The 15,156-nt window shown below is 58.9% G+C and overlaps 1 protein-coding gene across 2 annotated transcripts in view; it reads right to left on the bottom strand.

Moving 5' to 3' along the window:
- Positions 1-790: 790 nt before the first annotated feature.
- The window catches only part of NSMCE1 (NSE1 component of SMC5/6 complex), a 30,158-nt gene continuing 15,792 nt past the window's right edge, over positions 791-15,156 (bottom strand). For both annotated transcript variants that reach the window (XM_087869390.1, XM_045775237.2), the window contains exons 3-8: positions 6,836-6,957; positions 5,837-5,914; positions 4,712-4,858; positions 2,489-2,605; positions 1,408-1,528; positions 791-1,015 (exon numbers count right to left, since the gene is read on the bottom strand). In XM_087869390.1, the coding sequence (XP_087725516.1) occupies positions 936-1,015; positions 1,408-1,528; positions 2,489-2,605; positions 4,712-4,858; positions 5,837-5,914; positions 6,836-6,957 (665 nt within the window). In that variant the 3' untranslated portion in view covers positions 791-935. The remainder of the gene's footprint in view (positions 1,016-1,407; positions 1,529-2,488; positions 2,606-4,711; positions 4,859-5,836; positions 5,915-6,835; positions 6,958-15,156) is intronic.

Below are 15,156 nucleotides of genomic sequence, written 5' to 3'. Positions count from 1 at the left end.
GGGGCCAAGGGCTGGAAGCCGGGACAAGATCCAGAGAGTGGCCGGGGAGCCGGCCAGTGGCGGGACAAGGAGGGAAAGCGCGCAGGCCAAGGGCACAATGCGTGCAGGGGCTCAGCGGCCAGGAACAGAGGGCGCTTTCGGAATGGAAGGAAATGCCATGTGCGGCAAAGCGGGCCCGGAGAGGTGGTGAGATGGGCCTCAGCACCGGCCTCATGAATCCTCAGTCCGCACCTGAGCCCTGGGGCAGTGGGGCTGCCAGGTCTACAGTGGGCACACTGCGCTGACTGGGGTGGTGGGCAGATTGCTGCGATGGAAGAGCCCGGAGCAGGTGGGCCGGCTACAGCCAGGAGCAGAGCTGGCACAGGAGGAGGCAGGTGGCCTGGACAGGGTTTGGTGGCTGGTTCGCTGCAGGAGAGCCAGGGAGGAGGGGGCCTCTAGGCCGACAGGACGGCTGATGGTGGGGCTGCCCGCTACCAGGCAGGGGTGGAGGGACCCACTGAGGAGAGCAGCCTTGGGCCCGGCCCGCCAGCCACCTGCCTACCAAGCAAGCTCTGGGCTGTGGGGGGCTGGGGAGGACTGGGCCGGCCAGTGTCGATGTGACAAGTGACCCAAGCCGGGGGCTGAGGCAGAGCCGCCGGGTGGGTGTCGTGCAGGAGGAGCTCTGCCAGCTTCCCCTGCTGGGCCCCAAGCCAAGGGGTTCTCTGTTATCCGCAAGCCCAGGGAAGGACTGGCCACCACGGGAAGCCTCCTGGGGGCGCACAACTGCAGACCGAGGGTGCAGACAGAGGACTCCTTAGTAACTTTTATTCCAAACCTGCTCACAAGTGAGTACAAAGACCGGGGTTCGGGTGCAATGTGAAACACTGATGCCTGTCTCCCAAACAGGGCTTGTCCGCTGTCCCCCGAAGGCAGCGAGCCCTGTGTCAGCGCGCCGGCTAGTGCTGCCTGGACCGCAAGGACCTCTTGCTGACCTTGGAGGGCCCAGCCTCCCGCTCCTTCTCGGGGTCGAAGACTTCTGTGCACGGAAAAGGCCGGAAGGTACCGTGAGTGGCAGCGCCGGGCGCACACACGGCACAGCCGCTCAAGGCTACAGCTACGTGTCGCCTGCCGAGGGCTCTGTCCTCGCCCCTCCCTGCTGATCCCCTCCACGCCGCAGCCGGGAAAGGGGGTCACCTCCCATCCCAGGACGGCTGCCAGTGGGGGACTTATCTAGACCACACCCTCCCCTCCCTGGGAGTTCTCCTGGGTCCCGCAGGAACCGCTTCAGCACGTGGGTTCGGCTCACACAGACCCGCACACGCAAAGCCCTCGCCTGAGCGCTCCCCGTCCCCAGGTGTCCCTCAGTCCCACCAGCCAGCCCCTCCCCGAGGCCGGGGGACAGCCCCCGAGCAGCGCAGGGACGCGAACCTGGTATCTCGTGGGGCCAGTAGTCATTACAGTGGGGGCAGCGCGGCTCGAGACTGGGCTGGAAATACTTGGCCACGCAAGGTAAGTGCATCCTGATCCCACACGTCTCGCAGCTTTGACCCTGAAACCAGAAAGGCGACGGCGTGGAGCTTCGCGCACACCTCCGTGTTCACAAGCCTTCCGCAAACGGCAAGGAAAACGACCAGCAGGCTCCAGATGAACAAGGATAAGCCCAGAGCCCTCAGCACAAGGGCTTGCAGGAATTGTTATTAAAAAATTCTGAGAAATGAATGTAGATGAAAGACACTCAACACTCTAACAGCGGGGCGCCTGGGGGGCTCAGTCAGGTAAATATCTGCCTTCAGCTCACGTCACGATCCCAGGGTCCTGGGACCAAGCCCCATGTCGGGCTCCCTGCTCAGCAGGGAGTCTGCTTGTCCCTTTCCCTCTGCCGCTCCCCGCTCCCCCACCCACTCTTTCTCTCCCTCTCTCTCAAATAAATAGAAATCTTAAACAAAAACCAAAACTCTGACAGCCAGAGCGCGATGGTGGTGGGAAACTCGGGCTCCCGGTGCGCACAGGCCCTCGGAGCGTGCGGGACCGTGCATGGCTTCAGCCTTCCCGAAGGCCGTCTGGCAACGCGGATCAAAGGCTGTAGGAAAACCTGTGTACGCTGTGCCAGAAATTGCTCTTCCGGGAATCCAGCCCCAGGAAACGACCCCAGGTGCCCGAGGGTACCTGTGCAGAGGCTCGTCGGAGCGTAGAGCTGAGAGTCAGAAAGAGGAAACCCAAATGTCCAGCGCTGGCCCCCCGCAGTGAAGCCCCGCCAAGCGGGCAGCATAAAGCAGAACGGCAGCGGCCACTAGAGCCAGATGTTCCCCACACCCCCGCTAAGACGACCCGGGCTGCACACACAGCTCCGAGAGCCCTGGACTAGAACCGAGGACCAGGGAGGAGAGGCGGGCGCGCGTGTGGTCGTCCTCAGACACTTCGAGGGGATGGCCTGCGTGTGCCCATGCCAGAGGCGGGGCTGGGAGGCCTCGGAGCCCGGGGAGCCGGCACACACCCCGCCGCCCGGTACCTGGATGAGGAGGCTGTGGCAGATGTTACAGATCTTCACGGCGTCGGGGTACGTCTCGCGGATGTACTGCTCCATCTCCAGGATGGCCCGGCTGTGCAGGGTGAACTCCCCTTCCTTCTGCAGGACAGAACAGGACGCCGCAGTGTCTCAGCCCCTGGCATGCCGGCCCCTTCCCCGCCCGGTAGGCCCACGGCCCAGGAAGCCGAGCAGGGCTGGGCGCCCCTCACACTGCCGGTTTCCACCAGCCGACAGGTGTCCACGTTGGCCCCTTGGCAGACCCGCCAGGCAGGAAAACCTAGGCCAAGACCAAAAAGGAGCCGAGGTGAGGCTCCCCGCACCCCTGGCTCTACACCTCACTTGTACCACACATGCGTGATCGAGGTGCCAGCAGCCCCCGAGCAGGGCTGGTCCTCCTACGGGGAGGACACGGAGCTGGGAGAGGGAGGCGGTTTCCCCACGGGGCGAAGTGGGCACAGCCCCTGCCCGAGCGCTCACCCCTTCCTCTCCTCCCCCAGCCAGCACCCCAGCCGCCTCCTGCGCCCCCGCACTGCCTTCAGCTCCAGGGTCATTGCCCCAGTTGGGGAAGGGCTGTCCTGGGATCGTGTTTCCGTCCATCTGTAACTCGACTTCAGCAAGCTGCCTGCCCGATCTCTGGCTCCTCCCCAGACCGTGGGCCCTGGGCAGCAGCGCCAGGCCCGGTTCTGCTCTTAGTGTCCCCAGGCCTAGTGTGGGACTCAGTGCTTGGCAGTCCTGTGATAAACCACCCAGGGAAGGTGAAGTTGACCCTGCACTGAGACCACAGAGGAATGCCCAAGGCTCCAGTGAACAAGTACAAGTTCATGGTCGGGCCCAAGCCACATTCTAAACATCTGTGTGCCTGGAACCGTGCCTGGTGCTTATCATTCATGACCCTGCTCGGCCTGTGGGGGCCCCGTCACAGGGAGGGCAGGCAAAGTGCCCTAACCCCCAAAGAAGACCCAACTGCACAAGATCTCCCAGGCCTCGCAACCACTCGAGCTCAGGCCCCGCAGCGCAGTGGCCCGAGGCGTGGGGGTGCGGCCGTCAGCAGAGGCCCACACTCTGAGGATCCGCACCCGCCCAGGGGCCTCCCCCCGACCCCATCCACCCGCCCTCTGGCCCACCACTGGGCACAATCATGTCTGTGCCCTGGATGCACATGATTAACTCGTGGGGCCAAAGCAGGGTGCTCGGGGCTCCTGGAGTGGCAGGGTGGGTGGCTCTGGGCAGGAGGACCAGCAGGTGACTACGGTGGGTTTCTGCAGGAAGACCGGTTATTTCCTCACCTTCCCATGAGGAACAAGTACTTCTTCTGTATTTAGGGGAAGTTTTAACTAAGGCCCAGCCCAGCCACGCCCCCAGCAGCACTGACAGAGCGTCTGCAGGTCAGTAAGGTGCAAGGAAAAGTCGTAGCCCCCACCCTTAAAAACACTCCGTCTGCGGGCAGAGCTCCGTCGGTTACAACCCAAGCTGCCTGAGAATGTTCCCTCTTGCCAGGCCTGACCCGGAGAGGAGGAGAGCACGGGACAACCGTTGGGAGCTGCAGTCACCCAAGCCTGAGCCTGGATGGGGCTCTGCCGCTGGCCGGATGGGCGGCGTCCCCCACGCCCCGGAGCCGCGGCGCGTTCCGCTCAACAGCAGAGCTGAGGGGCTCTCTGTCATCACGGGGCTGCAGGAGAACCTGAGGCCGCAGTGGGCACGATCGTGCCCGGGGGTCCCAGCACCCCTGCCCTCGGCCCCGTAGCCTCTGCAGCCAGGGAAGCACTCACTGCCACTTTGCGGGGACAACCCCCCACGGGAGCAAGGACCCAGCACCACAGCTCTGGGAACCAGAGGCAGGCTCTCCCGGGAAGGGAAGTGCAGCAGCGCCTCACCACGAGCTCGGCCTCCAGCCACGGCTCCGACCACCAAGTGAGGAAGTGGAGGGCTGACCTGAGTGCTTGGGGACTCGGCCGAGGTCAGGGGCCAGCGCGGCTGGTCAGCCTCGGGTTCCTGGCAGCGCTGCTGCCTTCTGTGGGAAAAGACCAGAAACATCTGCTCTGCTCCAGCCAACAGAAGCAGCCACGGGTCTAGCAATGGGAACGTCTACACCGTCTGGTCCCTTCCCGGAGAGCCCCAGCTCCTCTCCGGCCCCTGCCCACCCGTCCTCTCGGCTCCTTACGGGCCAGCGTCTAAGCGAAAGGCCTGGAATAACGTGACACTGACCTCGATGAGCCATTTGTTTTGTACAAACTTCTGCAGCACCTGCTCCGCCTCCTTCTTCCTCATCTTCTTGCCTTTGAGCTGATCCACCAGGTTCAAAATATTTGTGGAAGATGCAAAGCCAGTGTCGGAGTCAATAATCAGTTCCAACTGAAAGAAACAGCAGGTACCACGTTGCAGGCAGAACCGGGCTCTGGGTGGGACGATTCTTCAGGAAGCCGGTTTCCTAACCAGCACCAAAAGCCGTAACCACGGCCAATCCTTTTGACTCCATGCTCACCCTGTGACATGCCCCATGAACGACCTTAATGCCTCCAAATCAAGAGTCCTCTCTCGCCCCCCACCTCCCTGAAAGCAGAGCAGCTGAGGAACGGATGCATCAGGAGGTGGCACCCTCCTCCTCACACGGGGGCAGGACATCAGGGCTCAGGGGCAAGCTGGAGGCAGGAAGGCCGGGACCGCAAAGCCACGGTGGGCCCGGAAGCAGGCACGCTCGGGGGCTAACGGTCACCAGAGGAGGCTCAGGAAGGAACGATTCTCGGACTAGTCGTCAGAGACTTGGATTCGCCAGACCTGGAGGAGGCCAGAACGTCTCAACTCTTTACCGCCCGGTTATCCGACGGTGCACTCACGACCGAGAACCACTGCGGCGGCCAGGTGTGCGGCCGGCTGAGTGACAGGAGGGCTGAGCCAACGGCTCTGATGCTGGGGAGGCAGAGCAGCGCCTCTCAAACGTGGATGGGGAAACGTGCCCTCAGGGCGGCTCATTACAATGCAGACCCAGATTCAACAGTCCGGGGCGGGGGGCGGGGGGACTGGGATTTGGCCTTTCTAGCAAGCTCCCTGCTGCTGCTGCTGCGGGTCTGGACCGTGCTGCGAGCACCAGGCAGTAATCCCCGTTCACCTGCATCGCACACCCAGAAGCCTGGGGCACAACCAATCCGGTTCAAACCTAGAGAAGTTCTTCCTTCCCGGGCAGCCGTGGCGCCCTGCTCAGTGACCCCCCTGCACGTGGCCCCTGGGGCAGCCAAGGTCACCCTCCAAGATGACGGTTTCCATTTCTGATGATTGAAGACAGCGAGTTTCCCATAAGAAGCCCTGCCGATAAACAGGAGCTACTGTACTTACAGCCTTTCTGAACAGATCCAGCTCATTCTCTGCAAAATCTGAGGCCATTTTGGAAACAGACGTCGTCGCCAGATTCACCTACAAAAGAGGTCAGCGTGGCAGTCAGGCCGGGCCCCTCGATGGCCACTGAGCACTGGGGTCCAGGCCCTGCCAGCCACAGGGCTGGATCTGTGGCCAGTCCTACGTTCAAGCTCGAGCTCAGTCAGCACGTCTGCTTCTCGGGGAGCTTTAGAACTCCAAAGTTTGTGCAGTATCTTCCAAACTCCGGATGGGGGCTCGTCTGCACGCTTAATGGAGCTTCACATGCAAAAGGCACTGAGAAGTCCAGCAGTAAACAAATCTGATTTACCGATTTAATTCAGCATTCCCAGAGTTATTTGATGCCACAACCCTTTTGTCCTGGAAGAGCGTGGGAGTCCCTGGCCAGTGCCCCTCTCTGGGTGGGCCTGGCTGGGGGGAGCCTGGCCTCCTTGGATGGGCCTACACCGGTGCCCTGGCGTGGGTGGGGGCATTGTCTGCTCCGCCACCTGTCTCTCCCCTTACTCCCTGGCCAGGAGGGCCACCGGAGCCCAACAGGAGGCCCAGAGGGCTCTCAGTCCCAGCGCCACATTCTTCCTTCCCACAGCATCCATGTCTCATTCCAAATGAAAAATCACTTTCCACCCTTCAATCCTAGTGTTGCACACATTTGAGGGGACTTCTTATGTTGAACTGTCAACAGACAAAACCAAGCCTAACACATGCTGCCCTGTCTTGGGCAAGGGGCTCCATGGGGGACAGCGAAGTGAGCACGGAGGTAACCGCGCCCCCATCCCCGATCGCGGCAAAGGACACTGATAGCAGCGCCGGTGACCCGGGCAGGGCAGGGCGGCCATGCTGGGCTGAGTCTGTGTCCCCCACTGCAGGGCTGCTGGGGCGGGGGCACCTCCACCTCCACCTCCACCTCCACCCACCACAGTTCCTCACGGACACCGCAAGAGGGCGCCAGCGTGCACTCACCAGCGCATAAACGGGTCTCCCATCATCTTCGGTGGCTCCTTTCTTTATCTCAATATACAAGGACTCCAAGACACTGTTAATGTTGTTGATAAAGTCCTCCAACTCCTCCACGGCGCCAGTGCCTGGAGAGAAATGGGCCGGGGCGCTGGGTGGGCGATGGGCATCAGGAAAGTGTGGCTGTCTAGTCATTCCATCCACCTGAGCCCGTGACAGCAAGGCCAGGAGCAGGTAAAGGCCCAGGCCCCCTGGGTCAATGCCAATCGTGTGGCTTCTTCTTTCCTCGAGTATTCAGACAGGAAGGTGCTGTGAGCAGGAAGGCCGGCAAAATGGTGTCTTGAGCCTGCCCAGCTCTTCCTGTCCTTGCTGGAAGCCCCCACCTGCTGCCCCCTGCTGCCCCTCCCCCCCACACTGTGCTGCTCTCTACACGCTTCCCCAAGCGGAGGCTGTCCCTGCACAGCCTCACCCGTGCTGGGTCTGTCTCTATACCTTCTTCCCTTTATCCGCCATCCAGACACACACTGAACACTCCCGTGCCAGCCTGCGTGCTGGGCCCAGGGGCTGCGGGGCAGGGGGCAGCGGGCAGCGGTGAAGTCTAACTAAATAATCAGACCAGGGAAAGAGCACCAACTCACACTGAGCGCACCCCCGGCCCCGGAAGAGGCCCTGCACCGAGCACTTTCAGGTCATTAGTCCATCCTGCCAGCAGCTGTCTGAGGCAGGCACCAGCGTCCTCCTCCAGCTCGGTGGCGAGGCCCAGATGCACGGGGGCTGACATGCCCACACTGCACCCCGGGCACAGTGAGCAGTGGGGAGCCTGGCAGCATGGCCAAGGCCGGGCTCCGGTCTGCATGCTATCCCACCTCCGTGCTGCCCGGGGCCACCAGTCCATAGACGAGGGGTCCATACAGAACCCGGGGAGCCATCACCGTCCCCGTGTGCAGGGGAGCTGGGGATGGAAGAGGTCCAGGGGCCAGTGAGGCTGCAGCGGGAGGCAGGGCAAGGCCCTGCAGCCCAGGGGAGGTGGCAATGGGGAGCCTTTCAGAGCCAGAAGCAGAGAAAGGATACGGTCAGCTCTGCGTCTTGGAATTACCCTTTTGTGTACTGTGATACTTTTTTCAACAAGAAGTCTTTATTACTGTTTTAACTTATTGAAATAATTTCACAAGATTTATGAGGAGAAGAAGCCAGTATAACAACAGACAATATGATACCACTTATGTTAAAAAACAACAATAAAACCAATGAAATACTGCAGGAGAAAGGCCTGGAAGGGTACCCACCAAGCTGATGGCTAAGGCCATTGCTAGGAGGGAGACACAGATGAAGGGGTCAGCCCAGGCACTTGATCTGTGTTTAACTTCCTACAGAGAGAGAGATTTCTGAGCTCCTTGTGTACCTAAGGAGCTGAAGTTTAAAAAAAAATGACCAGTCACGCTGGTGGCAGTGAAGGTTCACAGGCATGTGAGGCATGCAAGGGACAATTCTGACACAGGCAGAGGGGGCCCAGAAAAGCTAATGACAAAGACCAGGACAATAATATTAACACCCAAATCACAGCAGGGATCAAATCTTCCTTTTTTAAGTAAATTTAAGTTGTTAAAAAAAAAAAAAAGCCCTTTAAATAAAAAATCAGTAGTAATAAATAGGTGGTGCATGGACATGGGACAAACGGCGAGGACAGAACGATGATGGGATGTGGCCCCAGCTGCTGAGTGCCTGGGAGCAGAGGCGGCCCAGGTGGTACTTCCTGCCTCCACTTGCGCCCTTCCTTTCCGAAATGCCTCCCTCCTCCTCACCCCCATTTCTGCCTACTCGTTACGGAAGCGACTCAAATAGCACTTTTTTCCATGAAAGGTTCTCTGGAGCCCCCAGTACACAGGGCCTTTGCCATCCTTCCTCTGCCACACAGATGGCCATGCGTGACGTGGGGACCTGGGCTTGTGCAGGGTGGCCAGGAAGCTTCTCGGCGGGCGGGAAGCCCTTCTGCCGCAGAGCTCCTGACCCTGGGAAGCCGGCTGCACGGCAGTTGGGCCTTCGGGAGCCGCCTCTCACCGCCTGGAGGTGGGTGACAGGGCTCTTCGTGGGCAGGAGCCGCTCCGTCCACCCAATATGACACAATGGCAAGTCCCGCCTCCCTCTGAAAGTGATAATGCACATTTTCCACCGAAAAGGCCACTCTTGGGTGTCGTTCAGAAAAATGTACCCTGTGGGCAGATCACAAACACTCCAAGACGGCGGACTTTCCAGGTACCTCGTCTGCATGGAGGTGAGCTAACAGCCCCTCCGCGCTTCCCCCGCTCCCGCCCCTCCGCCGTGTCGTCCACTCTCAATTTTCAGAAACATGAGTGTTTTCACTGAACAAAAAACCCAAAAAGACAAAAAACAAAAACAAAAACAAAAACACCCACTTCCTACTGCGGCCGTCCTTGCAGAAACCAGCCACCTGCTCAAGCCCACGCTCCCTCGCCTCACCATCTCTGACCACACGGCTTCCTAGGGCAAGGGCACGTCCGCGGCCCTGCCCGGTGCTGACACCGTGCGTGTTTCTCACGCCCTGTGCCAAACTACCTCCTTCGTACTCGTTACTGAGAATACACTTCCCTCGTATTCAGGAACACCCCGACCCGACTGGAGTTTTGGGGGCACAGCACGGTGCCGAGGGCTAAGCCAGTCCCACCCCGCCTTTCTGGGGGACCCCACGTGAGTCTCGCCCTTTGTCTCATCCCTGAAGGCCACCCACTGCCTCACCTCCAACTTCACGAGTCTAGAACACATCCCTCTGACCCTCTCTCTAGCGCCACCCCTGGCTCCAACCCCCCAGCCTCCCACTCCCCCGGCGTGCTGGACACGTCCCCTCCCGGGCACACCTCTCTGACCAGACCAGCTGAGGGAAGGTTCCCATGCCTGGCCTCCTGCAGCTCCCAAGCACTGCCTTCCCCGATCGCTTGGCTGCTCCAGTTCCCAATCTGGCCGCCCCACACCTGGAGTCTTCTGGTAACATTTGATTGCCGATAGCCATTGCCATCTCTAACCAGATCTTAGCCTTTTGTTTTTTGGTCTTTCCCCTATATGTGTGATTTGGGGAGGAGAATAATTCCAGATACCCACATCCAGAGAACCGGAAGGCAGGAAGCTGAAGGGACCATATCTGAGGTCAGGAGGAATGGCCCCAGACCCCATGCTCAGCCTATCGGACGGACACTCTCCATCTAGGAAGGGACAAAAGGAGAGCTCGAGGTGGGAAGGTAGGAAGAAGGCTTTGGCCAGAAAGTCATCCCGTGTCCTGGTGCCCTCCGGGTCCTGCCCATTCCCCAGCCTGGCCCCTGGCTGTCAACCAGTCCTGTGTGCCCCTGTCCCCAGTGCCCTTCCAACACAGTTCTTTTAAAGTCGGCCAGAACTGAGGTCGTTTGCTTGCTACCAAGCTCCCTGACGGGCCCATCAAATGTCAAGGGCACACCGGACCGGCGCTTCCCGACCTCCAGTCTTCTGAGGAGTGGTTTTCATGGCCGTGCCTCCACCCCCTGCCCTGCTCCCGAAGCCCCTGTGGAGCTCCAGTCTGCAGATCTGTATGAACACCCTGGGCCAGAGGAGGGTCGGAGGAGCCCTTGGGCCCCAATATCCTGTAAGGCCATGGTCATGATAAAGTGCGTGAGATAAAAGGCTGAACCACACACTTCCGAGGTGTTACTTCCAGTCTTAGTCCCGCCAGGTTGATGACTTAGGAGAATGAATTAATAACATCACTCCTCCCTTCAGAACCCCAAACCCATTGAGAAAAAAGACAGGCTTCAGCTAAGTACCGAAGTTACCAGCTTTTTTGCAGGTTGAGCTGGATCAGGGACTGGGTCCTTCGACACCACGGACCTGCAGCCAGCACCGTGGGAGGACCAGCTCCAAGAAGCAGCGGGCAAGGCCCCGGACCCACCACCACTGTCTCTTCTCAGAGAGCAGGTAACCCCCGGACCAGGGCACGCGGCACCACGTCCCAACCAAGCAGAGGTCTGCGGATCGTAGGAGCCCCCTGGGTCCCCTCTCCTTGGGAGCAGGGTGTCCCTGGGCCTTCCTTGTGGGCCGGGCAAACCTGCTCGAGACGGGCTACCAACAGCGAGCCTACAATGTGCGGCTGTAATCCACCGGTGTGCGTGCCGGGCACTGCTAACTCGCCTGCTTCACGTCATCACTACCAGACACTGCGCGTCACGAATACCATCGTGACACACAAGAGGCTTGCGGACAGTCCCCATCGCTTAGCAAGCGCGCCCAGGCCGGCCTGACCCCACAGCCCAAGCTCCGGTGCACGAAGCCACAGAGCCTCAGCGGAACGGAGCGAGTGTTCTCTGGGAACACGCACCCTGCCATGTGGGGGGCCGAGAGGCCAAGGCCCAGGAGAGGACAGATCAGTTCTTTCTTTAGCAGGAAATACCCGTCTAATGGGACAATTAAAGAAAGGGGGCTCAGCGCAGTCCACGGGCCAGGGCGGCACCACACGAGAGGGGACACCGCTCCTCTGACAAGCGGGGCTGCTTCATTTTGAGACTGCTTTTTCTGTCCGTTTTGGTTTAACCAACAAACCTCTTCTTGCTAATCACGGTCCCTGCTTCCCAGAAGACTACTGGACCCTGGGGCTCACCACACACTTGGGTGGCAGGCGGTCAGGAAGTCTGCTGCCCTAACTTCAGAGCAACAAATAGTTTTGTTCCAAACTAGGCAACTATAGATAGAAAATGGTATTTTTAGGCAGAGGAAATAACAGCAAAAAATAAGACCCCTAGGGACCAAACCCACTTGTGGGCCAACTCGCCCTGTGACAGGCCTCTCATCTGATGGGGCCAGCCGGGCGGTCCACCTGAGCACGGCACTGAGGACAGGGCAGGCCAGGCCCCGGATTGGACACGGGCGCTGGGGCACACTGGGCAGAGAGAGCCCCCCGCCCTGGGGCTGGGAAAGGCTGGCGGGCAGGGACACGGGGCCGGAGAGCTTGTATAAGGCATCACATCTTGGCCTGCGACCTTCCCGTCAACTGCCCGGGAGAAGGACTGTCTGGACGTTCGGCTATGTGGAAGAAAGACGGGCATGGACAACCGTGCCACTTCCAAAGTCTGGCCAGTGAACGGCGCTGGAAGAGCAGGGAGGGAGCGCTCTTTCATGTGGCAAATACGTGCGATAAGTAATTCTCTGTATCTGTGCGTCAGTTCACCGTGTACCCCGCTTCCACCCCCTCGTGACCTCATCAGAGCCTCGTGAACAACCACGGAGGCGAGCCGGGATACAGCACGGTCTGGGCGCTTCTGCCGAGGACACCAAGGGTCACGGAGCTTAAGGGCTTACCCAAGACCACAGGGCCAGCGAGGGACAAGGTGCAGACTGGAAATGCGATGTCTGGCCTTTAGTTTGGGGTCTGGTGACAAAAGGACTTGAGCATTCATTGAAACAAAGAAGTTTTGCTGAGACACGCAACAATGAGAATTACTTCAAAATAATATGGGCTAAGTAGGTAGGAGATGTGTAGATAAAACAGGATTAGTCATGAGTTGCCATTTTAGCTGGGCAATGGGCTTCGTTGTATTACTCTACTTTTCTGTTTGACTTCTCCCATTTAAGGGTAAAAACAAAAATCTCAATCCTCACCAACAGTGTGACCTGATGCCTTCACCCTCAGGCTTCTGAATCCAGAAAGAGAAAAATGGCCATGCCCCGTGACAAGGCGGGTGAGCTCAGACCTCTGATGGTAAGGGGGGCAGACAGGCTTTGAATAACAGACTGTTCTTAAATCTGTTGCTTAGAGAGCTGTTTCCAAATACAGAGAGACCTTTTTTTTTTTCGTCTGACTTTAGTTAGAAAGTCTGCTTTTTGGGCCTTCCTTCAAATGGCAGTACATAAAATTTCTCTCACACTGCTTGGCACAGTTCCTGCATCTCGGCCACAGGCACCAAGGGCCCTACGACCTACGACAGCACTGCCGGGGTGGTGACGGGTCGAGCGCCTACTGTCTCTGTGTGGCAGTAAACCCACCAATTGGCCAGGCCCCTTGCCAGAGCTCCGTGGGTCAGTGCTCCAGTCGGCAACTGAGCAGTGGTGTCTCCTGTCACTACGGTGCTGGGGCAGGTGGCATGCTGAATTACAATGTGAGTCATCACAGAAAACTAAGCCACTTTCAGCAGAACTTGACTGTTGATGCTATTAATGTGCCTTTCACTTCATCTCAGCCTTCGAACACAGGTGGGCCATCGACCGTTGAGACGAGAGGCGGCCCTCACTCCCACCCTCCCAAGCCCCCCAGGGAACCTCCGGGAGCAGAGGAAGGGGTGTGCGGGGCTGACCGCCCACCCGCTAGGAGCAAAGCGGCTCTGCTTTATCCCTGGCGTGTGAGCTTCCTCCTCCCCGGGTTTCAGCTGAGCCAAGCTTGTTGGTCCTGACTCAATCGGATGCCCACGGAGGCCAGGCAGAAGCCCAGATGGGGACAAGAGCGGACGCAGTGGGTGACGTGGAGGACATGCATCCCGCCGAGAGCAGCAGGACTACTCCGCTTCAGCCACGTACCCAATCTTCGGATTTTTATCAGAAATCTCCCGGTTGGTTTGTTTTTTAACATGGTCATTAATTGTTAAAACACTATAGGGCAAACATACTGTATCCGTCAGCTAGATACCACGGACTGTCCCCGGTTTTCTAATCCTGATGTGGGCTGAGACCCTGCCATAAAGAGACTCAATGACTAATGGGGCCACTCTGTTCCCTGACCACCAGATAAGAGGCTGTGGGCTGCGAATAACTCAAGGAAGGGACTGTGTCACACTCATTCTTCTGAGAGACTGAGTGCAGACATAGCTCAGAGATAGCTCGGGCTCCATTCCAAACCAGCACAATCAAGCAGGACCACAGTGAAGCGAGTCAAGCGAATGTTCTGGCTTCCCGGTGCCCATAAAAGTTCCACTTACGCTACCCTGTCGTCTATTAAATATGCAAGGGCATCATGTCTGAAAAAACAATGCACGTACCTTCATTGAAAAATACATGCTTGCTAAAAATGCTAATCATCATCTGAGCTTTCAGCGAATTGTCACCTGGGTCCCAGACCACGGTAACAAATATATGAAAACGTTTGAAATACTGCCAAGAAGGACCAGAATGTGACACAGAGACATGAAGCACGTTGTTGGAAAAAAGGCACCGACAGACTTGCTTGATGCAAGGCTGCCGCAAACCTTTGATTTGTTAAAAAAAAAAAAGAAAGAAAGAAAAAAAGAAAAGCAACATCGGGAAAGTGCAAGAAAAAGACGTATACAGCCCAGGAACAGACCACGCGTAAGAACAGGACTCTGACCCACAAACCGCAGCCACCAGCCCAGAGAAGCAGCCCCTCATGTACAGTAACCAGCCCGGGAGCCAGCCCGCCACCTAGAAGCCAGACCGCGGCCTCTAGCTACCAGTCGCGGAAGCCTGACCATAGCCCCGTGGTAACCGGCGCAAGAGGACCAGGACGTGATTTGTAACTGACGACTTGCCCAGTTCTTGCTTCCTGCTTCCAACGTAGGACCGGCCAGAGAAAGCCGAATACGCTCCCCTCACCAACCGCGGGATGTCCTGCTTCTGGTTAACCGGCCCCCCGCCTCCAGGCCGGCACACCCGACGCCTGCCATTCTCTCCCACTCCCCCGCCTGCCACTGGGTCTCTGCCGAAACACAAGTGAGGGGACTGCCTCCCTTGCCACAGCTGCTCGGACAAACACCTCTGCCTAGCCCCCTTCGGGCGGTCTTCGTTCAGGTCCACACCAAGCCTCAGCTCAGGGCCCCGCTCCCGGGAGTGTGAACGAGGGGGCAGAACGGTGTGTGCAGGCCTGTGGTGCTGTGATGGGAGACTCTGGCCACTCTGGCCAATTCTGCTCATCCCTGGAGTGTGGCCCGGCTTCCCACGGTCTCCTGGGAGACCCACCGTAGCCCCCTACCCCTGCCCCCCATACACAGCCGGAACAGGGCCAGCTCCTGGCACCCCCCTCCGCACAGCCACTGGGGGCTCCGTCACCCTCAGCCACACTCCTTCGTGATCCCAGCATGTGCCCCCTCACGCTACACCCCCATCACGTGGGCCTCCTGCCTGCCCACAAGGCCCCTGCCCAGCTCCACACCCACACTTGTGACTTCCTTCCGCTAGGACATAGGGACCACACTTTCTGGATTTGAGGAGACAATGCCAGCACCAGAAATTCAGCTCTACGGTCTCGATCATGTTACGTATCAGCGCTATGGAACTTCTGATAGCTACTACCCCCACACCCCATCCCCAGGATGCAGGGTCAGATGACACGGGAAGGGTCACACAGG

This window comes from Ursus americanus, chromosome 2 (assembly GCF_024610735.1).
Source record: "Ursus americanus isolate L20-20 chromosome 2, mUrsAme1.1.p, whole genome shotgun sequence".
Taxonomy (NCBI): Eukaryota; Metazoa; Chordata; class Mammalia; order Carnivora; family Ursidae; genus Ursus; species Ursus americanus.
The sequence above is the reverse complement of the archived record's forward strand: the minus strand, read 5'-3'. Positions and strand labels throughout refer to the sequence as shown.